Here is a 27925-nt window from a genome sequence, read left to right on the forward strand (position 1 = left end):
ATGAGACTGGGTCAAAAAGGGAAGGTGTATGCATCCCACACAGGGATGCAAAGGAAACCTAAGAAGGAAGAGAGTAAGGAGGGAAGTGGTAAGCAGAGTCCCCAGTCCCACCCTGAGCATGAGCATGGAATAGTCCCCATCACCTGATTGGGATTCAAGTGTGGCCATGTCACCAGAAAACTGTGCACAGCAGGATGCTGTTCACTTGTTACATATAACTCTGTTCCTGGCACCCCTGAAGGCACTAGCAATAAAACTATGAATAAGACACCAACACCCCTGGCCTCATGGAGCTCACAGTTCAGTAAGTTAGTCATAGCATAAACAGATGGACAGAAGGCAGACCTCTGAAGAAGCAAAGAGCTTAAAAGTTAAAAAGTAATCCATAAACACTTAAAAAACTAGAGAAGCATGAAAGAAGCATTTTCAGATGCGTATGTTAATTTTGAGAAATTAAGAGAGAAAGGAGCTTCTGCAACATCTATTTGAGTTTCTCTGGCCATAGAAGGCCTTGACTGAGGAAAAGGCAGAAGACAGGCACTGCGGGCGCAGGCAGCCCTGGCCCCCATCCGCTCCCCACCCCGATTTAGGTCTGTGTCTAGAGCATTTCCCTCCTACCTGAAGCCACCTTAGGTTGGTTGCCAACAATTCCAACAGTCCTCCCGTTCATTCTTGCAAAACCAACAATGATGTTCTTGGCATAATTGGGCATGATCTCAAAAAATTCTCGCTCATCCACAACCTGCAGGGATAAATTCACTCCTGAGCTCAAAATGATAAACAAGATATAACCACATTACAGAAAGTCAGATATTTGCAAGTTTCCAGGCAGGACAGCCGCTCCCCAGCACAGGTTCTCCCTGGGAGCAGGACAGCGGGCAAGGGCGGTGCCTCTTCCTTGTGCACGGCTGGGGGAAGACAAATCAGTGAGTGCGCCCTTCTTTTTAAAGGTTCTATTTAACTTGGCATATTTAATATATTTTTTTACCTTATTTTGAAATAATTTCAAACTTACATAACAATTTCCAGAATAGTACAAAAAATTTAAATATTCTTCACCCGGATTCCCCGTTATTAACGTTTTACCAAATAAGCTTTATCATTCCCTCTCCCTATCTAGCTACCTTACTCTTCTCCTAGTCTCTCAAGCATATAAGTGTGTATATGTATTTACTACTATGTATATATATTCAAGCAATCTTTTTTTCTGAATTTTGAGAATTACAGAAATGCTGCTTCTTTACCTCTAAGTACCTAAGTTGTCTATCTCCTAAAAATAGGAGAGTCTCCTATGTAACTTTAATGACATTGTCAAAATAAGGATGCTAATATTAATAGATTATCATCTATTATATAATCTTATTCACATTTTGCCAGTGATTCCAATAACACCTCTTACAGCAACAAAAGTCTGGTCACCTGGTACTTTTAGTGGTAATGTCTCTTTACCCTAAATTTTTCCTTTAAATTTTTCCCCTCCATTTTTGTCTTTCATGTTCATAACATCTTTGAAGACTACAGGTCGGTTATTTGGTTATTTGGGTTTCATGTTTGTTCATGTTTAATTTCAGCCTAAGCATTTTTGGCAGAATATCACAGAAGTGACCCTCTCAAGTGCATCACATCAAAAGGCACGCACAGTCAATTTGCCCATTAATAGTGGTGAGATATGCCAGGTTTCTCTCCTGTAAAGTCACTATTTTTCCACTTGTAATTAGTATTTTGTGGGGAAGTATTTTGAACTTATGTAAAAATCCTATTCTTCATCAAGTTTTTACTCAGGAGGTTTACTTAACATTCATGGATGAGTGCTCAGTCACTTCAGTCGTGTCCGACTCTATGCAATCCCATGGACTGTAGCCCACCAGGCTCTTCTGCCCATAGGATTTCCCAGGTGAGACTGCTGGAGTGGGTTACCATTCCCTTCTCCAGGAGATCTTCCCAACTCAGGGATTAAACCCACACCTCCAGCACTGGCAAGCAGATTCTTTACCTCTGAGCCCCCAGGGAACCCAAATTACTGCCACAATAACCGTCAAATGATTTCTCTAACCCCATTTTCCTTCTCCACTTATTACTTGGCATTCTACTGTTAGAAATGTCTTTGCCTTTCCCATTTACTACTGGAAAATCCACAGTGTGAATTTACAGATTTATATTTTATTGTGTGGATTACAATCTTTACCAACATTACTTTATGTTCGAATGTTCCCATATTTGACAGTGAGAGCTCATTCAAGATAGATTCTATGCCCTTTTGATGTTCTCCATCGTTCTTTGAGCACTACCTTACATTCTGGAATTACCTTTCAGGTTTATCTCATAATTTTTTCCTGCCCCAAATGTATAAACAGCCATTTTTCCAAGAAGCCCAGGTCCCTGCGGTGGAGAGATGGGGTAAATAATTACTTCCAAGAAGCTATTCCAGAGCAAAGAGATAGGAAGTCCACAGACATACACATATACACATTTCTGTGAGTAATATGAAAATCAGGAGTTCACACTGATAACTTCATTCTAGTTCAACTCCAGGGTTCATTCTAGTACCTCCCTTTCCATACCTCTTGCTCCTACGGTGGAATCTAACTCCCTTAACCTCAAAACATTTATTCAATATGCAAATAAAAATGAAATAGTTTCAGAATTCATATGACTGCCAAATACACACACACACAGAAAATATAACTTCAATTCAGCATTTCCTTATTTCTGTCATTACACTAAAGGTATAGAGTCAAAATACTGTGTTCAAGTCATTCATTTGAAACTCATGTTCTTTTGTTTTTATTTCAAAGGTTAACCACCCAGTATTGATTTTATTTTTTAATATGTAAACATTAACATAGTTTAAAAATGTCATTCCCAATCTCTTCCACTCATCATGTTTTGAATGTCATCATTTTCTGGATTTATGATTTGTGTGTGTATTGCAGAAATGAGTAGATACATTTATAACATTTTGATTCCCCTTCCACCTTAGACAGAGAAATACTCCCTCTTGCACTCTGAGTTTCTTCAATTAATATATCCTGGGAATCACTCCATATGAGCTCAGAGGGCTCTGCTGCTGCTGCTGCTGCTAAGTCGCTTCAGTCGTGTCCGACTCTGTGCGACCCCACAGACGGCAGCCCACCAGGCTCCTCCATCCATGGGATTTTCCAGGCAAGAGTACTGGAGTGGGGTGCCATTGCCTTCTCCATCAGAGGGCTCTACCTCGATCTTTTTCACTCCTGCATAGCCTATGTGTTGTTTACATTATTGTGAAACTGACATTCAAGTTGCTTAGAATATTTTGTAATCATAAATAATGATGTAACAGTAGCAACCTTGTTCATCTATAATTTTGTATGGTGGGAAGTGTATCTTCAAGGTAAATCCCTAGAGGTGGGGCTGCTAGGGCAAAACCTCAAATATTACCATAACCCTTACCAGCAATATATCAGAGTGTCTACTCCCCACAGACTTACCACAGAAAGTATTTCCAAGTTTTTAGTTTTTGGCCAATTTGACAAAGGAGAAACAATTCAGTATAATTTTAAGTTGCATTTCTAGCATTATGAGTAAACTTAAACATCTTTCTAAAATGTTTAAGGTCAATTTCATATCTTTTTTGTGTGTGTGTGAGCTATCTATTCATGATTTTTTTCCTGCTTTTTATCAATTTTAGTCTTTGTTCTCTTAATTTTTTAAAAAGGTCTTTACATTTTAGAGTTCTCGGTCCTTTATTTGCAATATATGTCACAAATATTTTCTCCCAGATTGTTGGTTGTCTTTTTTTTTTTCTCTTGTGCCACACCTCAGGGCATGTGGGATCTCAGTTCCCTGACCAAGGATTGAACTCCAGCCCTCTGCAGTGGAAGCAGAGTTCTAACCGATGGACCACTAAGGAATTCCTGGTTGTCTTTTTAACATTCATGTTTTTATTTGGCTGCACTGGCTCTTAGCTGCAGCATGCAGGATCCCTGATCTTTGCTGTGGCATGCAAGATCTTTCGGCTGTAGCATGCAAACTCTTCAGTTCCTGCATGTGGGATCTGGGTCCCTGGCCAGGGACTGAACTCTGGTCCCCTGCACTGGGAGTGTGGGATCTGGTTCCTGACCAGGGACTGAACTCTGGTCCCCTGCACTGGGAGTGTGGAGTCTCTGCCACTGGACCACCAGGGAAGTCCCATTCCTGGATGTCTTTTAACTGTATGTACTTTTTACTATGTGGAGTGCAATTTTTAAATGTTTACACAGTCAAATTTATCAATTTTTTAACTTAAACTGCATTTTAAATCAGTTCAAAATCCTTTATCTTCTCCTAGAGAAATTGATCCATGATTTCTTTTAGTACTAATTCACTTATATTTAGTTCTCTGATCTATTTGTAGTTTATTTTTGTATATGGTATGAACTAAAAATATAATTTTATATTTTCCTAACCAGCTATCTGGGCTTGCCTTGTGGTTCAGCGGTAAAGAATCCACCTGCCAATGCAGAGACGCAAGTTTGATCCCTGGGTCAGGAAGATTCCCTGGAGAAGGAAATGGCAACACACTCCAGTATTCTTGCCTGGGAAATCCTATGAACAGAGGAACTTGGCGGGCTACAGTACACACGGTTGCAAGAGTAGAATACACCTTAGGGACTGAGCATGCAACCAGCTATCCAGTCACCTAGCACCATTATTTTGGGGGGGAGGGCCATTTTCTTTTTCTGAATGCAGGCCCTCAGCAGTGAGAGAGTAGAGTCCTAACCACTGATCTGCCAGCAAATTCTTTAGCACCATTAAAAAGCTAATCTTGCCCCGAGAATTTGACATAATAGCTTTATCAGATGTGCCTGAACTCTGTACGTACTTGAATCAACTTCTAGTTTTTCTTTTCTATTCCACTATTTATGTGTCAAGACTACACTGTTTTAACTATAGCATGCTTTAATAAAGGATATGGCCATAGTTTCTCTTTTAACATTTTTATATTAACTCAATATCCAAGATCAAGGGATGTCTGCATTTGTTTAAGCCTATATTCATGTTACTAAATATTTTATCTTTGTTGTTGTTCAGTTGCTAAGTTGTGTCCAACTCTTTGCAACTTCATGAACTGCAGCCTCTAGGCTTCCCTGTCCTTCACTATCTCCCAGAGTTCGCTCAAACTCATGCCCACTGAGTCAGTGATGCCATCCAACCATCTCATCCTCTGTGGCTCCCTTCTCCTCCTGCCCTCAATCTTTCCCAGCATCAGGGTCTTTTCCAATGAGTCTGCTCTTTGCATCAAGTAGCCAAAGTACTAGATCTTCAGCTTCACCATCAGTCCTTCCAGTGAATATTCAGGGTTGATTTCCTTTAGGATTAACTGGCTTGATCTCCCTTCTGTCTAAGAGACTCTCAAGACTCTTCTGCAACACCACAATTCAAAAGCATTGATTCTTCGGTGCTCAGCTTTCTTTAGGTCCAACTCTCATATCCGTACATGAATACTGGAAAAACCATAACTTTAACTAGATGGACCTTTGTTGGCAAAGCAATGTCTCTGCTTTTTAATACACTGCCTAGGTTTGTCATTGCTTTTCTTCCAAGAAGGGAGTATCTTTTAATTTCATGGCTGTAGTCACTGTCCACATTGATTTTGGAGCCCCCAAAAATAAAGCCGGCAACTGTTTCCACTTTTTCACCATCTATTTGCCATGAACTGATGGGACCGGATTCCATGATCTTAGTTTTTTAAATGTTAAGTTTTAAGCCAGTTTTTTCACTCTCCTCTTTCACATTCATCAAGAGGCTCTTTAGTTCCTCTTCTCTTCCTGCTATTAAAGTGGTATCATCTACATATCTAGATTGTTGATATTTTTCTCAGCAATCTTGATTCCAGCTTGTGATTCATCCAGCCCAGCAGTTTGCATGATGTACTCTGCATAAAAGTTAAATAAGCAAGGTCACAATATATAGCCCTGACCTACACCTTTTCCAGTTTTGAAAAGGAGTCTGTTGTTCCATGTCCAGTTCTATCTTTACTGCTATGTAAAAGGAGTTTTTACACTACCATATACAATTGATTATTGTTTGTGTATATGAACACTATTCCTAGGTTAATTTTATATCCTGTTCCCTATTTATTCTATTTATCACACATCCTCTAGGATCTTTAGCATATTATGTCCTGCACAAGCATAGGTTAAACTTTCCAAAGCTTTTTGCCTCTAGTTGACTTTCTTGCCGAATTGCATTGGCTGATACCTCCAGTACCATGTTAAATAATAGTGAAGATGGACAGCATCCCAGATCTTAGTGTATTTCCATATCAAGTAAGATGCTTGGTTTTGAAGAAGTGTATATTAAAGTCTATCATGTTAAATGTTCATCAATTCCTAGTCTCTTGTGTGTATTAGGTGTTGAACTTTCTTAAAAGCTTTTCTCAGCATCTATGAAAACAACTACATGATCTTTCTTCCATCTTTTAACAGAGTATAGCACAGATTTTCCATATAACCAACCTTGCATTCCAATAAATCCTACTTCCTTAAGGTATATATTAACACAGTGTTGGAATCTGTTAATTTATTTGGTATTCTTGCCAAGTGATGGTAAGTAATGCCAATCTGAAATGTTTTTCTACTCTACATCAGATTCAAGTATCAATGCCATACTGGCTTCATGAAAAGAATTTGTAAAGGGTGTGTGTATGTGTGTTTAATGTCTAGTCTCTGAAACAATTTATGTAGCATTGTCACTCTTTAGTCTTTGAAAGTTTCATAGAATCCCCACATGAAACTATCTAGGCCTGCTGCTATTTTTATGAAACAACTACTATGTAATTGGGTCTACTTAGGCTTTCTATGTCTAAGAGGGTCAGTTTTTGGTAAATGTATTTGCCAAATAAAATGTCCAGTTCATCTCACCTCTTGTGATTTTGAAATTTCTTATATTTCCTTTGCACTTTTTTGTTTTTTAATTAATTTATTTAATTGGAGGCTAATTACTTTACAATATTGAGGTGGTTTCTGCCATACATTGACATGAATCAGCCATGGGTGTACATGTGTCCCCCAATCCTGAACGCCCCCCTCCCACCTCCTTCCCCATCCCATCCCTCAGGGTTATCCCAGTGCACCGGCCCTGAGTGCCCTGTCTCATGCATCGTACCTGGACTGGCAATCTATTTCACATATGGTAATATAAATGTTTCAATGCTATTCTCTCAAATCATCCCACCCTTGCCTTCTCCCAAGAGAGTCCAAAAGACTGTTCTTTACATCTGTGTCTCTTTTGCTGTCTCGCATATAGGGTTATTGTTACCATCTTTCTAAATTCCACATATATACATTAATATACTGTATTGGTGTTTTTCTTTCTGACTTACTTCACTCTGTATAATAGGCTCCAGTTTCATCCACTTCATTAGAACTGATTCAAATGCATTCTTTTTAATGGCTGAGTAATATTCCATTGTGTATATGTACCACAGCTTTCTTATCCATTTGTCTGTCGATCGACATCTAGGTTGCTTCCATGTCCTGGCTATTTTAAACAGTGCTGCGATGAACACTGGGGTACACGTGTCTCTTTCATTTCTTGTTTCCTCAGCATGTATGCCCAGCAGTGGGATTGCTGCGTCATATGGCAGTTCTATGTCCAGTTTTTTAAGGAATCTCTACTGTTCTCCATAGTGGCTGTACTAGTTTGCATTCCCACCAAAAGTGTAAGAGGGTTCCCTTTTCTCTGCACCCTCTCCAACATTTTTTGTTTGTAGAGTTTATGACAGCAGCCATTCTGACCAGCATGAGATGGTACCTCATTGTAGTTCTGATTTGCATTTCTCTGATATTGAGTGATGTTGAGCATCTTTTCATGTGTTTGTTAGCCATCTGTATGTCTTCTTTGGAGAAATGTCTGTTTAGTTCTTTGGCTCATTTTTTGATTGGGTCATTTACTTTTCTGGAATTGAGTTGCATGAGCAGCTTATATATTTTTGAGATTAATTCTTTGTCAGTTGCTTTCCCATTGTGAAGTCTGTTTTTTCACGTTGCTTACAGTTTCCTTTGTTGTGCGAAAGGTTTTAAGTTTAATTAGATCCCATTTGTTTAATTTTGCTTTTATTTCCATTACTCTGGGAAGTGGGTCATAGAGGATCCTGCTATGATTTACATAGAGGATCCTGCTATGATTTACACCTGCTATGATTTGCCTATGTTTTCCTCTAGGAGTTTTATAGTTTCTGGTCTTACATTTAGATCTTTAATCCATTTTGAGTTTATTTTTGTGTATGGTGTTACAAAGTGTTCTAGTTTCATTCTTTTACAAGTGGTTGACCAGTTTTCCCAGAACCACTTAAAAGATTGTCTTTTCTCCATTGTATATTCTTGCCTCCTTTGTCAAAGATAAGGTGTCCATAGGTGCATGGATTTATCTCTGGGGTTTCTATTTTGTTTCATTGATCTCTATTTCTACCTTTGCACTTTTTACTTGTCTTTTTAACTTGTCTAGTAGTTATTCTATTCCATTAGCTACAGTTGTTTTTCTATATCCTAAATCATAAAATTTCTGCTTTATTATTAAATTCTTAGAATTCTTTAGAATATTTTATTTTTCCCCAGCTTTTTGAGTACAGAATTTAGTTTCTTTTCCTTCTTTCATTTTTTACTAAGCATTGAAGGCTATACATTCTCCTCCTCTCACAGAGAGTATTCTGTAGATATTGATATGAAGTGTTTTTTTTTTTTATCTTGATTCTCTTATAATTCTGTCATGTGTGCAAGTTAAATTGCTTCAGTCATGTCCAACTCTTTGAGACCATGTGGACTATAGCCCACCAGGCTCCTCTATCCATGGGGTTCTCCAGGCAAGAACACTGGAGTGGGTTGCCATCCCCTCCTCCAGGGGATCTTCTTGACCCAGGACTCAAACCCACATCTTTTACATCTACCTACACTTGCAGGCGGGTTCTTTATCACTAGCACCACCTTATAATTCTGTCATTTTGGCTTATATTTTCTCCTTTTATCCAAGAATTAACAGAAAAATTATTTTCAAATGAGTATATTTATTGTTATAGCTATAAATTTCTAGTTTTGATCAGTGTTGTTTATAATATTTTTGCTTTATGGGCTGCTAGGATGCTTTCTTTCTGACCAAATATGTGATCAACTTTTGTAAATGTTCCACACACACTTGAGTATAAGATTCATTGCCTTTTGCTGCTGCTGCTGCTGCTAAGTCACTTCAGTCGTGTCTGACTCTTAGCGACCCCATGGACTGCAGCCTACCAGGCTCCTCCGTCCATGAGATTTTCCAGGCAAGAGTGTTGGAGTGGGTTGCCATTGCCTTCTCCTCGTTGCCTTTTACCAGGCTGTAAAGTCTGAAATACATTCATAATATCTATCTGTGATGTTACTGAGATCTTCCATATATTAATTTTTCTGTCTATTTCATGTACATTGTGCTAATTATGGTGTGTTTAGTTGTTTCTACCTATGTCTACTTAAATATCCTATAGCTTTTCATTTTCAAAGATGGCAGTTGTATCATTTAGGGAATAGATCTTTCTATCATTGTTGTGGACTGTGGCTTTTAACATTTGAAAATGTCTTTCCTTGTCACAGTAAATATTTGAATTTTACATCATCCAATATTAGGCCCACACATACTTGCTATTTCTGTTCTCCTGACATACCTTTGCGCATCCCTTATGTTTAACTTTTCAGAATCACTTTGTCTCCTGTACATCACATACAGATGGTTTTACTTTATGAGGTATATTGAACATCTTTTTCTTTTAATAAATGAGATGAATTTAATAAGTTAAGCCATTCGTATTTATTGGTATTTCAGATTTTTATTCTTATAATTATTCTGTTTATTATGTTGTATTTGCCATTCTAAATGATATGTTTTATGTTGTTATTTTAAAAGATGTATATTTTTGATCTAGTGGTTGCCACTGCAATTATACCTTTTTATTGCCTTCAGTCTGTTTCCCCATTTAATATCTTTATTAACTGAGCTGTCTACTTTTAAAATCTGCTGAGCCACAACTATCAGTGAACTTATTGTTATACTCTTTCCCTCATCCTTCTCTTTCATCTTCCAGTGGCATTTTTTCTCCAATTGAAACACTCATTCCCAACCCAGTTTTAGCCTTATAATTAAATAAGTACCATCAATCCCTTTGCTAAAATTTCTCCAGTTATCTCTTGGTTGGATGAATCTCATCCTCTGGTAGCTTCAAGAAACACCTGGGAATACAGAATTCCCTCTGTTTTACCTATTTAAAACTAGTTTTCTCTAGCCTTCATACATGAACATCAGCTTGGCCAGACAAAATCCTCAGTCCCATACTCTTTCCTGCAGTCTCCAGAAGTGTTTTTCTATTGTTGTCTTGCTTTCTTGTTGCTTTGAGAAATCTGCTGCTACTCTAGTCCTTCTAACCTTGTAAGTTTTCATCTTTTTGCCTCAAAGTCCTGTTTGTACATGCATTATGTGCTCAGTCATGACTGATCTGAGGATTTTTTTAATCTAATGGTTACATGTGGATATTAACTAGTTTCATCATTCTTGGTTAATTTTCCCATATACTCAGTGGGAGTTTGGCTCTGGGTCTTATTTCTGGAATGCTTTCTTGGATTACAGTTTTACACATCAATTCTAGTCCTGTTTGTCCTTCGTCAGACCCTCCAGTTATATGTATGTTCAGTCTTCTTTGCCACTTTAATCACTTGTTTTCTGATTTTTTTTTCTACCTTTCTCTTTATATTCTTGGTTGTCTTCCCCCTTTCTTCAACATTCCTTATTAAATTTCATTCAAATTTTCTCCCTAGAGCACTTTATAATTGTCTTCATTTCTGATATGTAATTTTGTTCCTCACATTTTAATTCAGTCACCACTAACTTTTACTTCTTCCTATTTTATGTCTATTCCATTATTCGTTTCTGATTTTTCACAATTCAAATGATTTGAGGCTACTGAACACAACTGCAGGGTGATCATCTGCTGAATGAACTCTTACTCTGAAAGGAGTTTTGTTGAAGTTTTTCACTTTCATTTTTGGTTTTCTAATTTTAGTAGCTTTATATAGATAAACTACTTGTATCTGAATGAACAGGTTGGCAGTTTTGATGGTGAACAAGATTCCCAGTTCAAGAGCACCCTCTTCTGTCAGTATAACAAAGTGTTATTTAGTTAATGGGTGTCTTGATATTAGAGTGCTAGGGAAAGGGGTATGACGACCTTCAAATTTTTGTTTTTATCTTGCAAACACATAAATTTATCTCTTTCTTTATTCTTCCCTCATTTCATAATTTCCAAAGGTGCCTCAATAACCTCAGATATGCAGATGACACCACCCTTATGGCAGAAAGTGAAGAAGAACTAAGGAGCCTCTTGATGAAAGTGAAAGAGGAGAGTGAAAAAGTTGGCTTAAAGTTCAACATTCAGAAAACTAAGATCATGGCATCCAGTTTCATCACTTCATGGGAAACAGATGGGGAAACAGTGGCTGACTTTATTTTGGAGGGCTCCAAAATCACTGCAGATGGTGATTGTAGCCATGAAATTAAAAGATGCTTACTCCTTGGAAGGAAAGTTATGACCAACCTAGACAGCATATTGGAGAAGGCAATGGAAACCCACTCCAGTACTCTTGCCTGGAAAATCCCATGAACAGAGGAGCCTGGTAGGCTGCAGTCCATAGGGTCACTAGGAGTCGGACACAACTGAGCAACTTCACTTTCACTTTTCACTTTCATGCATTGGAGAAGGAAATGGCAACCCACTCCAGTGTTGTTGCCCGGAGAATCCCAGGGATGGGGAGCCTGGTGGGCTGATATCTATGGGGTCGCACAGAGTCGGACACAACTGAAGCGACTTAGCAGCAGCAGCAGCAGTAGCAGCAGCAAACAGCATATTAAAAAGCAGAGACATTACTTTGTCAACAAAGGTCTGTCTAGTCAAGGCTATGGTTTTTCCAGTAGTCATGTATGGATGTGAGAGTTGGACTATAAAGAAAGCTGAGTGCTGAAGAATTGATGCTTTTGAACTGTGGTGTTGGAGAAGACTCCTGAGAGTCTCTTGGGCTGCAAGGAGATCCAACCGGTCCATCCTAAAGAAGATCAGTCCTGGGTGTTCACTGGAAGGACTGATGTTGAAGCTGAAACTCTGACACTTTGGCCACCTGATGCAAAGAGCTGACTCATTTGAAAAGACCCTCATGCTGGGAAAGATTGAGGGAGGAGGAGAAGGGGACAACAGAGGATGAGATGGTTGGATGGCATCACTGACTCAATGAACATGAGTTTGAGTGAACTCAGGGAGTTGGTGATGGACAGGGAGGCCTGGCGTGCTGCGGTTCATGGGGTCGCAAAGAGTCGGACATGACTGAGCGACTGAACTGAACTGAAAGGTGCCTCTCTCTTCCTTTAAATCTTTTCTTCCCAAGAAGGAATACCCTTCTATGACTGTCTTCTTGATTCTTGTACATGTTTAAATCTCCCCTCTGAAGTAACTCTTCTAAACTAACAGGACTCTTTTCCAATATTTTCACTCTTAGAGTGAACTTTCTCTCTGAGTGGTTTCTTCTAAATACCCTTCTCTTTCTTCTGAGCAACATCTCGACACTTTTTCTAGCTCTCCACAGAGACTTATAGCCAAAACTCAAGAAACAGTCCAACTAGAAAGTGGTATTTATTGTTCCACTCATTTTTATAGTAAGTTTATGGTTTCCTGTCTTCCAGTTACAATAAATGCATGGAGTTGGTAGGTTTTTTTTTTCTTCTTATTGACCTACATAGTTTTTCAAGGATGTGTACAGTTTTGGATTTAGAAGACCATGACTACCCAGAAATACCACCTTCCCCACCGCCTTTTTTTCTTAAAAAAAAAAAATATATTTTAAGACTTTTGTTCTCTGGCCAAATTCCATTACTGGGCAAATAGCCATTCTGATCCAATGGATACAGTCACAAAAGCATACTGATACACAAAGATGTTTTCTGCATCACTACTGTAAAAGCAAAAACTACAAAAGATTAAACTGTCTATCAGTACAGTGATGCTTAAATAACGTTCCATCCATACAATGGAATAATATACATTCATCACAATGAATAAGGTAAATTTGTATGCCATGATTGGGAAAGAAAGTGAAAACCAGCAAGGTATGCAAGTGTCTGTAATAATTTTTTTCAGTTAAAAGTAAATATATTGACACATATTTGTCATATAATTTGTTTTCTGAAAAGATATACAAGAAACTTAATAGTAGTTACCTCTGAGAAAGACTGATAAGGAGAGAAAAAATTTGCATTTCACCTTGCATGTTTCTATACTGTTTTCTCCTTTGTTCATATTACTTACTTTTATTTTAAAAGGATTAAGAGAGTGTAGCAGAGACTCCTAAGTATCCACCAAAAATCCAGCTTCCATTTCTACCACTGTAACAGAAACGACGGCCAAATGGCCCTATTTCCTAACCTTCCCTGCAGTTGTATGTGATTTTATCAAAATTAAAGAAAATATATATTAGACTTCTGGTTCAAAAATCTGAGAAGGGGAAAAAATGATTAAATGAAAGGAGAAAAGGAGTTAATATAAAAGCAAAAAACAGCCTTAAAAAAGAAAAAACTCTGAAAGTTGACCCTTCAAAATACCTCAATAAAATATTTCAACTACTAGGTAACTATCAAGAAAATACAGAATACAAAATGTCAGAGGAGAAAACTACTGAAACGGATTTTGCTGATCTGAGACTATATAACCCTACATAACCCTATGCAGGTAAAATTAAAAATCTGGATGAAATAGAGAGTCACAGAGAAAAATTTATATACTTTACCAAAACGGACCCCAGCAAAGATAAAGTTTAGAGACATTAGCATTAAAGAGCAGAGGAAGTTATCAAAAAGCCACTCCTCCATCAAAAAAAATAATAATAAAGCATTAGGCACTGACAATTTTATGAGAATTTCTCCCACATTTTTAAAGAGGAGAAAATCCCAATGCTATTTCAGTTGTTCAGTCCATAGAAAAAGAAAGAAAACTTGCACATTCTTATTATGGCACTTTATGAACTGAACTGTGTACCCCCTCCCTCCAAATTCATATGTTGAAACCTAACACCCAGTGTGATTATACTTGGAGACGGGACCTTTAAAGAGATAAAGTAAACAAGGTCATAAAGATTCAGGCCCTAGTCTGAAAGGACTGGTGTCCTTTTAAGAGGAAGAACACTTGGGCAGCGTTCACTCAAGCTCCGTGTATGCACGACTGTGATGTGGGCTTCCACTCTCAGTATGGACTCAGAGACGTGAAAGTTTTGTTTTCTTTTTTGCCAAAATCATATAACAGAATGATCATATCAGAACTATTTGCAATAGCCTCAAACCAGAATTATCCAAATGCCCATCAACAGTAGATAAACTGTGGTCTGTTCATACAAAAGATGAAGAACCACGGCAACAATATACACTGCACCAATGCAGATGAATTCCAATTGTCATGTTGAATCAAAGTAGCCAGACAGGTAAGACCACACACTACATGACTCCATTCCTATAATATACAAAACCAAGAAAAACTAAACTATGCTATTAAAAGTCAGGATGGTGGTTTCCCTGAAAGGTTTAGGGGGAAACAGTGCCTGGAAGAGAACACCAGGGAGGCTTCTCTGTTTCTCTATGTGATGCATTTGAGCTACTCTACATAATTTTGCTTTGTTTTTAGAAGACTTGTAATTGTTAAAAAAAAATAATAATAATAATAATAATAATGGTTACCTCTGTAACTATACCCATGTAATGCTCTTGGTCCCCTGGAATTAGCAATTGGAGAAGTCATCAGGAGGGCTGCCATTCAACAGAGGGACAAAACCAGAAGCCAGGTTCCAGAGAGGAATAAAGGAAGAAGAGACACGAGGAGATGAAGGAAAAAGGGAGAAAAGACTGTGGACAGCAGTTAAGCAGAAATACAGGTAAAGAGGGGCACGTTTTAGCAGACAAGAAGTCCATACATGTTCAAACACATTGACTGCCCAGAGGAAAGAGTTATGAGAGGGAGAAGTTAAACCAGGTAAGAAAGCAAGAGGCCAGATAGACAGGGATGAAGCAAGGAGCCCCGGTGAAGGCACCTCATTTCCTGAACCTGGGGAGATACGATGTAGGGGGTTGGGAAGGGGATGGTGGAGGGGAGAAATGGAACCTATGGGGCTCGAGGAACCTGATGCTCTTAATTTTCTCCATAAAGGAAATGCCAATGTCATGTGATCCGAGTGCAGAGTAGACATGAAAGTTAGGGTTTGGATCAGGAAGAGTGAAGAAGATAAGACCAGGGGCTGAGGGGAGGTTCACAGCACATATTCAAGCCAGGGGCCAGAGAGGCACACCGAGGGCCCAGCTCAGGCTGGAGCAAGGCTCCAGGGCTTCCCCCCAGCAGGCTAGCAACACGGGTGGATGGGCAGATGACTGCAGCCTTGAACCAGGGATGGTGCTCCATAGGATCAAAGGAGAATTGGGGCACTGATAACAAAGATCCCATTTTACCTTATTCACTGTAGTTTTGGACCTAAAATTACCCATGCTGGGTATGCTTTTGTTCTCTGAATGTCTTACCCGGAGGTGAGGTTGCCAAGGTAAAGTTTTGTCCATCACAGTGTCACTAAGAACAGGGCAGAGTCCAAGCTGGGCCAGGAAGGAAGTTTCCAGAAAGCGTGGAGGGCTCCAGAAGAAAGGGAAGGACAGAGACAGTGAGAGACAGACAGGACAACTGCGAGGTGCAGAGAGTAGTGAAGGCCAAGGTCAGAGGAGGGCATGCTGGAGGAAGAGGGCTCACATGGTGCTCAGCAGGCAATGATCCCGGCAACAAGGATCAGCTGCTGACTCACGCCGGCTTACCACAGCATGGGGGAGAAGGAACAGGTCCCTGGGGGAGCCAGGGCCTTGGGAGAGGCTGTCCCCACAGAGCCACCTGGGCTGAATTAAGCAAGAAGAGCTGAGAGCTCAGAGCACACAGGGAAGCACACAGGAAGGAGGGAGACAATGGCCATGGACAGGCGCCTCCAGTTCACTCCAACACTGTCCTCTTCACTTAATGAGCCAGGAACCCACTACACCAAGAAAAAGGTACAAAGGACTCCTGTGCTCCTCAGACCTATAAACATGTCCCTCAACTATGTCACAGGATGCCTCGTGAACTCTCCTTTCTCTAGAGAAACAAAACGCCCTCTGAGCATGACCCCAACAGACCCCAAACAGAAGTGTGTGAAGAGTCAACCCACCTCAGCTCCAGGCTCTGGACACATGGCCCCACAGAGTGCCAGCTCAGGACCTCTGGGCTCTGCTGGCCCAAGTGCTGCCCCTCCCTCAGGTCCATCTAAGCCAGTAGGGTGGCCACACCCGCTGACTCTTCCCACAACATGTTCCTCAGTGCCCTGGCTCTGCGCCACCCCATGCCCTGCCTGTGGTGCCTGCTCTGAAGGCGTGTGGGTCCTGCACTTCCTCACTGAGCCAAAGCACCAGGACATGCACACTGCCAAGCCAGCAGACAGACAAACAGATGTGGGACTCACAGCATGTATGATGTCCACCATGTTGTAGGCTTTGGTAGATTCCAAAGGGACAATTGTGTCAAGCTCAGGAACCAGACGGTCACTTTGGGTAGAAAGAGAAGTAGATTTAATCAACATGGAAGAGCCGGTTGCCTTCTGTGGGTGGTGGGGGATAGGAGAGGGAAACAGGGGAGACAGAATGTGTAGGGGCTGGACTGATTTTGTCTCTGCTGGGCTTGCAAAGCAGTCCCCAAAGATACATTCCTATGCTACCACCACATTAAAATGAACCTGAGCTTGATATTAACCCAGAAGATCTTCCCATTTTCATTTAGAGGGAAAAAACGAGCTTATTTCCCTAAATGTGGTGATGCCTTCATTAATCCTCTGAACACTTCCTACATTCCAGGGACTGTACAGGGCACTAAAAGACATGTAGTGAACAAGACAATGCCCGTCCAATTTGTCTTGTGGGAACAAGACAATTCCCACGCTGGGGTTTTGGGCATCACCCCACCCAGTAACAAAGGCCTCCTTTACTGTTCATTCGCTGTTTACTCAGACACATACAGCTTCCCTGGGACTGAAGAGAAAGCAGCTATGGCTGGGCCAAAGCAGGCTATTCAGACATGTGTAGGCCCTTGGTCTGTAACACCTTCAAAGATGCCCTAAACTTTTTGAGAACCCACACACAGTGCAGAGGCTCGGAAAAGGAGACTGTGCCCACTGCTCTAGGCCTTGTGACCACCCTCCCTTTCATGACCACACACAGTGGGCCACTGGTCGGGTCCCCTGAGGAGTAAGGCAGGCAGACAGGGGGGGGTCCTGGGGACATAACTCTTCAGAGCAACTCTGGCCCAGACACAGCCCAGAAGGTGGGAGCCCAGGTCCACCCACAGCGGAGGGTCTGAAAATGGCTTCTTCTCAAGGGGCACAATTTCAAATCCTTCTGCAGAAGTCGTGTAAGCCAAGTGAGCGCTTCAAAATCAGAGAGGAAACAAAGTGGAGAAGTAAGCCGCCAGAGGTCTGGAGCAGTGGTTCCCCAGCTGGGCATCTGGTTTACTCTGTGGCGTGCCCCCACATCAGACAGTGGCCCAAATAAGCAAGAAGCAAAGTGGAGAAGGTCTCCACAGGGTGGCCAGCAACACGGCCTTCCCTAGGGCTGCCCCAGCTTCTGGCCACAAGCAAGTGTGCATAAGCACATTTCCTAAAGGGCACGCTGTCTGTATCAGTTCACACTGATTTACTTCATGTTAATACAAACAAACAAAATCTATCTCAATTCTGAACAAATTAAGACTGCCAGAAATAATATTTTGGGGCCCCATTTTTTTTATTCCCAAGCTGCTTATCAGGTATTACAGAGAGGAAAAAGGAAAATAAAAATAAAATCTTTTGGGACTTCACTGGCAGTCCAGTGGTTAAGACGCCACACTTCCACTAAAGGGAGCACAGGTTCAGTCCCTGGTTGGGGAACTAACATCTCGCATGCCACACAGCATGGCCAAAAATAAACTCTAAAAGAAAAAAAATTTTAATAAATAAATGATATCTTTCTTGGCTTCTGTACCCAGACATGCCACCACCATGCCTACACCTGACTCCACTCCACAGTCTACTTCCAGTTGCCCACCAGGGCAGATCCTGGAGATCCAGCCAGAGCAGGGGGACCAGAGAAGGACTCCAACCTGCAACTCACCTGGGGTCATGGCACTCAAGGACAGGAGCTGGGTCCTGATTGCTGAGAGGCAGGTAGTTGAAGAATTCCCGGAGATTACACAAGGCATCAACGTCATTCTCAAAAGCCCTGTGGGCCACACCTGAGAAGACAGGGAGGACGTGATGAGCCAGGGCGCCTGTCAGCCCAGAGACACAGCTTCATGCCCACCTGCCCCTTCTAGGGCAGGCCGGCTGACAGCCCTGTTGCTGCCTGCCTCCACTGAGGATGGCACCCCACCACATGCCTTCAGGCTGATCCTCAGTCTATGCAGCCTGTTTCTTCTGCTTTGAATCTACACCCCTACAGAGGTCACTCCTTATACAAGTTTTTGCCCTAATATCACCTAGTCACTGGGGTTTCCCCTGGCCCCTCTCTCAAACGCAGCCCACTATGTGAATTATATCTCAATAAAGCTATTACTAAAAAATAAATATATATATATATATATGTGTATGCATGTAGAGCATCTTTTGGGTCTTACTCTAAGACTACAGAGCTAAGTGCATCAGACACAGCCCAAGAGCCTAAGATTCAGGATACCAAATGATGCTTTTAAAGCTAAAATTATGTTATAGAAGAAAATATAATGTCACAAACAGTCATTCATTACATGAAGCTGTCAAATGAAAAAACAGGCCACAAATGAACATTATACACCTATGTTTGAGTATGCAGTTGTATATTCACATCCATCTGCACAAAAAGACTGCAGGGTATAACCAAAAAGTGAATGGTGTTTATCTTTGGGTATAAAATTCCTAGTGATTTTTATTCCTATAGTTTCTAAATTGTCTACTATAAACATATAATACCATTGCAGTCAGGAAAAAAATTGCATATTTCATCAAATCTAAGACTCCATCAAGACTCAACATTATTTAGGGTGGGATGGATTGTGAGATTGGAACTGATAAATAGACACTACTATATATAAAATAGATAACCAATGAGAACCTACTGTATAGCACAGGGAACTCTGCTCAGTGCTCTGTGGTGACTTAAATGGGAAGGAAATCCAAAACGGAGGGGATTTATGTATACATATAGCACACTCACTTTGTTCTACAGCAGAAATGAACACATTATAAAACTATACTCTAATTAAATAAATACATACATTTTTGAAAACACCATGGTTAATTTCCAATCATGGTTTTAATTTAAGAACTTCTGCACTGTGATCTATAAATCTAAAATAAAGTCAAGACTACAAACAAAGGGGAAAAAAAGTCGCAACATTATTTTATATTCCAGTAAGAAAAAAACTGCTGCCAATTGAGCCCTGAGATAGGAATGTGACAAGCTGTGGGTCAGCAGTGAGAAGTGTGCTGGCCAGAGAGCTGAAAGGACTCTTTCAGGGGTGAGAAAAAGGGGTGTGTCAAGGTGACCCCCACCCAAGATAGGGGAGGAACAACTTCTGTGGGTAGGGGGAATCAAGAGATCTGACTTTTATTTTTTAAGCAGATTTCATCAAATGTTAAGACCTCACGGATATTAAGACATACCTCGACTATATGTACACTAAGAAAGAAATGCTGACAATCAAATGATGACCCAATGCCTTACGCACAATACAGCGAGGTGCAGATCATCCACCAGCCCCTCGATGCTCTGAAATCTCTCAAAGAGGCAATTTCTCCCATCTTCAGTTACACTGCTTGCTGTGTGGTACGCAGTACTTTCACAATTTGAGGTCTTTTGCCAAGGAATTATGGAATTCCAATCATTATTCCAACAACTGTCTTCTCTAATACCAGATTCATGCTCTGCTCCCAATTACATGCCTCTGTGTATAAACAGCATCTTTCAATGGTGAAAGCAAAGGATAATCTTCCAGCATATGTGACACTTAACCTTAAGGAGGTGAAAAGCTATGACCAAGCTTATGAACACACGGGTCTTGACCATGTGCTCACTGGCCAATGGTGACTGGTAAGATGCTGCTGCTGCTACTAAGTCGCTTTAGTCGTGTCCAACTCTGTACAACCCCATAGATGGCAGCCCACTAGGCACCTCCGTCCCTGGGATTCTCCAGGCAAGAATACTGGAGTGGGTTGCCATTTCCTTCTCCAATGCATGAAAGTGAAAAGTGAAAGTGAAGTCGCTCAGTCATGCCCGACTCTTAGCGACCCCATGGACTGCAGCCTACCAGGCTCCTCCATCCATGGGATTTTCCAGGCAAGAGTACTGGAGTGGGTTGCCATTGCCTTCTCTGATGACTCTTAAAACATATCCCAACTTTGGAATAAAAGAAGTCCCACACCAAGGGACTTCCCTGGTGTGGTCCAGTGGCTAAGACTCCCCACTCCCAATGCAGAAGGCCTGGATTCAATCCCTGATCAGGGAACTAGATCCCACATGCCACAACTAAAGATCCTGCTTGCCTCAACTAAGACTCAGCATAGCCAAATAATTATTTTCTTTTTAAAAAGTCACATCAAAATGCAATTTTTTAAGTTCAACTATATGCACATGAATCATAATTCTTACAGCCATCATTCTAGTTAGTTCAACATTTTCAAAGACTAGAAAAGCATTAGAAGTACCCCATTAGTTAACGAGTTTGAGATATAAATCCACATTTATTACTATCTGTAGATAATACATCACACTACAGTCTATTCAAGTAAACTCTGTCGATAAAGCGATATTTGTAACAGACTGTCAGCTCTAGCAACGCCTCCTCTCCGTGTCTGACGACAGTGAGGTGAGCCTCAAGGCCCCTCACCTGACATGGTGGTGTGGGTCCTGGCACCCCCGAGTTCCTCCTGAGTAACGTCCTCATTGGTGACAGACTTCACAACGTCAGGGCCAGTGATGAATAAGTAGGAGGTGTCCTGAAACCAGAGAATTCCAGAAAGTTCAGTCTCAGAGAAGGTGGTGACATGGTGGCAGAACCAGGTTAGGATACGCTCACAGATGCCTAACCAAAGTAAAGAGCCATGTTTTCCCTGCCTTGCCATCAAAAAATCTTTGTTGCCTGGTTCTCTCTCAGCAGAATGACCTGTAGTATAGCTAACATTTCAGGGTCACTCATCTGTAGGGCCACACCCTAACAAGCGGCCCTGGTGCAGACCTTGCTATGCACTAAGGACTTTTCTAAGCACTTCACCAGACTCTGTCATTAAAGCCTAGGTACTATTATCACCTTATTTACAGATGAAGAAAGGCACTGGTCTGCAGCTCGCCTAAAATGAACCAGTCACTTTAAGTGAAGCCATCTGGAGATAATGATAATAATCAATGTTTGGTGTTCTGAGACACTGATAGGCTTTGGTTTCTAGTTTCTAACTTAAAGATAATAAAGACATATTATAAAATATTTAACCAGAATAGGGGATACAGTGGAATGTAAGTCTACGTGCCAGCCCTTATTTCCAGGCCTCCAATTTCCATCCCCAAAGGCAACTGCTGTCAGTTTCTCTGACATCCATGCATATGGGAGCATTTATATATTTTTTCCTTCTTATTTTCTCTCTAGCACAGTGCCCCACACACTGTTCTGGAACTTCCTGATGATCATTCCACATGAGGATAGTAAAATACGTATCACATATTTACTGCTGTCACCTACTGATGGTCTTTTAGATTGTTTCCAGAGTTTTGCTATAGCAAGCAATCTTGCAATAAATATCTTACTACAATTTTCTGTCAACTCACTGTTCATGTTCTTTGCCTATTTTCTTACTGGATAGATGTTTTTATGTAAAGGACATCAGTGCTTAGATTATTACCTGTGTGTATCAATCTTTATTTTATGGCTCTGTGTTTGGAATCTTGCTAGAATGGCCTAGCTAGAGAGGTCTCTCTTCTCCACTCTACACATGGACTCAAACATATGTTCATAAGAGCATGACTTGTAACAGCCAAAAATTAGTAACAGCCCAATTCCATCAACAAGTGAATCTCAAAATAATTATCCTAAGTGAATGAAACCAGCCCCATGTCACAAAACAAACAAAAAGAGAGTACACAGTGGACCTCCCTAGTGGTCCAGTGGTGAAGAGTCCACCTGCCAACGCAGGCGACACAGGTTCAATCCCTGGTCCCGGAAGATTAGTCCTGCAACTACGCCCGAGGACCGCAACTACTGAAACCCACATGCATAGAACCCACGCTCCGCAACAAGAGAAGCCACCACAATGAGAAGCATGCACCCACAGCTAGAATAGGCCCTGCTTGTCGCAACTAGAGAAAGCTCATGCACAGCAACAAAGACTCAGTTTTTTAGAAAACTGTGAATGAAAAAAAAAGTACATACTTTTTGTACATATTTTGTACATACAAAATATTATTTTGTAAAATGTCATTTTGTATGATTCTGTTTATATCAACATAATATTATAAAAAAATGCAAATTAATCTAGTGTGATAAAAAGCAGATGAACCTGAGGACAGGGCTGGGAGGTAGGAAAGAATGAATTACAATGATACAAGAAGACACTTTGGGAAGTAATGGCTATGTTCATTATCTTAATTGTGGTCATAGCTTCATGGCTATAAACATACATCAAAAAACTCTTAATTACACAACTTAAATGTGTACAGTTCACCATATATCAATTATATCTCAAAGTTGTAAAATATGTGGAAATGCAAAGGGTCAAGAATATCCCATATCCATATGACTTAAAGAAAATAAGGGGGAACAACTTGTCGTACCAGATATTAGCATTTATTATAAAGCCATTGTCATTGATAGTATCATACTGACTGCCACAGAGATAAGCAAATAAGGATTGAGAAAGCGCAATAAACACTCTTGATATGTGGACACTTGATTCATGACATAAATGACATTACAGAGCAGGAAACAATGTTCTTTTCAATATAAGGCTAGATGTCAACTAGGTACCTGTATTGGAAAAAAAATTTTTTAATAAATCAAATTAGCCTCTATGTGTAAAAGCCACTCCAATTTTAGATGAATATATAAGACACAAAATAAAAAAGCCTTTAGAAAACAGAAAGTATCTTCATGACTTCAGGGTTGGAAAAGGTTCAAGAACTTAAACACACTATCCATAAAGTATTCACTTGAAACTGGTTCTCCTATCAAAAGGGCACAGAAGCCAGCTTACAGGAACTTCCACTGGCTAAGGGAAGGATGATTTGAGCATCAAAATAATGATAGTAATGGATTATAAACCACTCAGTAAAATCTGAAATCCATAAACCTATATTAAGTCAGTGAAATGAATAAATGCCCAGGAAATGCAGGGCTCTTCCTTAAAGTAGAATGCCAGTTAATATGAAGCAAGTGGTGGAGCTGGAAAATAACCACCTTGTAAAGATTGGTTTGGACAGGAATAATCGATAGATATTAATCAAGGAGCAAAAGTATAACGTGGAACAGTTATTTGGCCTCAAAGCATCTTTCCAGTGAGAATCAGCTACAAAGGAAAAACAGTAACTACACAGTGGAGAAACCAGACAACACCTCAACAATGATCAAATTAATATCATCAATGAAGGGCAGATGGCCACCACTTGCCTCCAGATGTGATCATCTAAGCAGGAGACAATATCACTAATGTAGTAGACAGTCTGGGATATCTAATCTGAGTCTGATCATGAGGAAATGCCAGATAAACCCAAACTGAGCAACAACCTATGAGATAATTCATTCTGCAGCCTTCAATGTCATGACAAAGAATCTGAGAAATTGTCACAGTGTAAAGGAAATTAATGCAATATAACAACTAAATGCAATATGTGATCCTGAAATGGATCCTGTACTAAAGAAAATGCTATAAAGGACATTTTTGGGACAACTGACTGAACTGGAATCTGCTTGGTAAACAAAAGTATTACATGAGATGGACTACATGTTAGTCATATGCAAAACAAGCTTAAGAAATTTTTAAAAATTGAAATCATACAAACTATCTTGTTTGATCACAATGGAATGAAACTGGGAACAGAAAGAAAACTGGAAACTTACAAATACATGGAAATTAAACATCACACTCTTTAAACAACCAATGGACTAAGATGAAATAAAAGGAAACTTAAAAATATCCAGAAATGAAAACATACAAAAACTTATGAGATACAGCAAAAACAGTGCTAAGAGGAGAAATTAAAGCTGTAAACACTTACACTAAGAAAGTTCTGAACCCAACTTTACACCTTAAGGAACTTAACAAGAAAAAAAGAACTAAACCTAAAGAGCAGAAGGAAGGAAATAAATATTAGAACTGAGATAAGTGAAAAATAGAAAACATAGAGGGAGAAAAAAAAATCAGTAAAACCAGAAGTTGGTTTTTCAAAAAGATCAACAAACTTGACAAATATTTAGCAAGATGGACAAATATTTAGCAATATTTAGCAAAAAGAGACTCAAATTACTAAAATCAGAAATGAAAGTGGGGGGACTTTCCTGGCGGTCCTGTGGTTAAGAATCCACCTGCCAATGCAGGGGACACAAGTTCAATCCCTGCCACAATTACAGAGCCCACACTCTAGAGCTCATAAGCCACAACTACTGAAGCATGCACACCCTAGATCCTGTGCTCTTCAGTAAGAGAAGCCACTGCAATTAGAAGCCTACCCATCACAACGAGAGTAGCCCCCACTCACCTCACTACACCTAGAGAAAGCCCACGTGCAGCAACAAACATGCAGCAGTGAATATCCAGTGCTGCCCAAGACAAAAAAGTTTTTTTAACAGAAATGAAAGTAGAAACATAACTACTAATTCTACAGAAATAAAAAGATTATTATAAGAGTCCTATGAACAATTCTATACCAACAAATTGGATAACCTAGATGACATGGACAAATTCCTGGAAACATACAACCTACTACCAAGACCGAATCATGAAAAAGTAGAAAATCTGAATAGACCTGTAACTAGTAAGGAGACTCAATCAGTAATCAAAAACCTCCCAAATAAAAGCTCAAGACCAAGAGGTTTCATCACTGAATTCTACCAAATATTAAGAAAGATTAAACACCAATCCCCTCAAATTCTTTCCAAAAAATTGAAGAGGAGGAAGTATCTCGTAATTCATTCTATGAAACCCAGCATTACATTAATACCAAAGCAGACAAAGACACTACAAGAAAAGTGCAGATCAATATCCCATATAAATACTGACATAAATATACTCAACAAAATACTAGAGGATCTAAACCAACAATATTTTATAAGGAATTATACACCAAAATGAAGAAGAATTTTTCCTGAAATATAAGGATAGTTGAACACACCAATATCAATCTAATACACCACATTAACAAAAAACAAAGAAAAAAGTTACATGATCATCTCAATGCAAAAAAAGCATGACAGAATTCAACACTCTTTCATGATAAAAATACTCAGAAAACTAGGAAGAAACTACTTCAACATGATTAAGGTCATATACGAAAAGCCTACAGCTAACATACTCAATGGTAAAAGATTAGAAGCTTTCCTCTAAGAACAGGTACAAAGTAAACATGCCCGTTTTCTCACTTCAACACAGACCTAATCAAAACAACCAAAAAAAAGAAAAAGCCATCTAAATCAGAAAGAAAGAATAAAATTATCTGTTTGCAGATGACATACATTTTATATGCAGAAAACCCTAAAGATTACACACAAAGTTAGAATGAACAAATTAAGTTGCAAGATACAAAATTAACACATCAAAAAATCAGTTGCATTTCTGTACACTAACAATGAAAAATCTGAAAAGAAAGTTACAAAAACAAGAAAAAAGAATAAAGCACTTAGGAATAAGGCAAAAAAAAAAAGAAAACCTGTACAATGAAAATTACAATACATTTCTGAAATAAATTAAAGAAGACATAACGGAAAAGACAGCTGTTTGTGGATTGAAAGACTCAATGTTGTTAAGATGTCAAAACTACCAGAAGGAATGTACAGATTCAATGTCATCCCTATCAAAATTGCAATGACATTTTTGAAGAAACAGAAAAATCCATCCTAAATTTGATGTGGAACCTCAAGAGACTCTGCATGCAAACAATATATTTATTTTTAATTACAAATATCCTTTACGAATATTGACATAGAAATCCTGGACAAAATACACGCAAACCAAAGGAGTACATTAAAAGGTTTATACACTATAATAAAGTGAGATTTATTCCTGGAATTTGAGAATGGGTCAACAGACAAAAATTAATCAATGTGATATGCCACCTTAATAGAATGAAGGAAAAAAAAACCCAAATCATCTCAATTGAATCAATAAAAGAATGACAGTCAAACAATTTTTAAAAAGAACTAAGTTGGAGATCTCACACTTTCTGACTTCAAAACCTACTACAAAGCTATAAAAATCAAAACAGTGTGGAACTGGCATAACAGCAGACATACAGAACAATGGAACAGAATAATTAGCCCTGAAATAAACCCTTCCATACTTGGTCAAGTGGTTTTGAACAATGATCCTTAGACCATTCAATGGAGAAAGAACAGTCTTTCCAACAAATGGAGCTGGAATCCAGCATTATGCTGGAATCCTGGGCATATAATCAAAGAAAACTCTAACTCAGAAAAAATACATGCACTCCAGTATTTATAATAGCACTATTAACAACAGTCAAGACATGGAAGCAATCTAAATGTCCATCAAGAGATGACTGGATAAAGATGTACTACATGTATACAATAAAATGCTGCTGCTAAGTCGCTTCAGTCATGTCTGACTCTGTGCAACCCCATGGACTGCAGCCTACCAGGCTCCTCCGTCTGTGGGATTTTCCAGGCAAGAGTACTGGAGTGGGTTGCCATTTCCTTTTCCAGGGGATCTTCCCAACCCAGGAATCAAACCTGGGTCTCCTACACTGCAGGCAGATTCTTTACCATCTGAGTCACCAGGGACTAAGAGAAAGACAAATATAAGATATTACTTATATGTGGAATCTAAAATATGATACAAATGAATTTATTTACAAAACAGAAACAGACCTCTAAATATAAAAAACAAGCCTATGGTTACCAAAGGGGAAGGAGAAGGGAGAGGAAAAAAATTTGGAGTTTGGGACTGACAGATACACACTGTTCAGTTCAGTCGCTCAGTCATGTCAGACTCTGTGACCCCATGAATCGCAGAACGTCAGGCCTCCCTGTCCATCACAAACTCCCGGAGTTCACTCAGACTCACGTCCATCGAGTTTGTGATGCCATCCAGCAATCTCATCCTCTGTTGTCCCCTTCTCCTCCTGCCCCAAATCCCTCCCAGCATCAGAGTCTTTTCCAGTGAGTCAACTCTTCGCATGAGGTGGCCAAAGTACTGGAGTTTCAGCTTTAGCATCATTCCTTCCAGAGAAATCCCAGGGCTGATCTCCTTCAGAATGGACTGGCTGGATTTCCTTGCAGTCCAAGGGACTCTCAAGAGTCTTCTCCAACACCACAGTTCAAAAGCATCAATTCTTTGGCACTCAGCCTTCTTCACAGTCCAACTCTCACATCCATACATGACCACAGGAAAAACCATAGCCTTGACTAGACGGACCTTTGTTGGCAAAGTAATGTCTCTGCTTTTTAATATGCTATCTAGGTTGGTCATAACTTTCCTTCCATGGAGTAAGTGTCTTTTAATTTTATGGCTGCAGTCACCATTTGCAGTGATTTTGCAGCACAGAAAAATAAATTCTGACACTGTGTCCACTGTTTCCCCATCTATTTCCCATGAAGTGATGGGACCGGATGCCATGATCTTCGTTTTCTGAA

At 39.8% G+C, this 27925-nt stretch overlaps 1 protein-coding gene across 1 annotated transcript in view; it reads right to left on the reverse strand.

Annotated features, from left to right (window-relative positions):
- The window catches only part of PCCB (propionyl-CoA carboxylase subunit beta), a 94966-nt gene that overhangs the window by 33683 nt on the left and 33358 nt on the right, over nt 1-27925 (reverse strand). The window contains exons 7-10 of the mRNA XM_019962097.2: nt 20963-21071; nt 18214-18334; nt 16536-16617; nt 619-742 (exon numbers count right to left, since the gene is read on the reverse strand). Coding sequence (XP_019817656.2) covers nt 619-742; nt 16536-16617; nt 18214-18334; nt 20963-21071 — 436 coding nt within the window. The remainder of the gene's footprint in view (nt 1-618; nt 743-16535; nt 16618-18213; nt 18335-20962; nt 21072-27925) is intronic.

This window comes from Bos indicus, chromosome 1 (assembly GCF_029378745.1).
Source record: "Bos indicus isolate NIAB-ARS_2022 breed Sahiwal x Tharparkar chromosome 1, NIAB-ARS_B.indTharparkar_mat_pri_1.0, whole genome shotgun sequence".
Lineage (NCBI taxonomy): Eukaryota > Metazoa > Chordata > Mammalia > Artiodactyla > Bovidae > Bos > Bos indicus.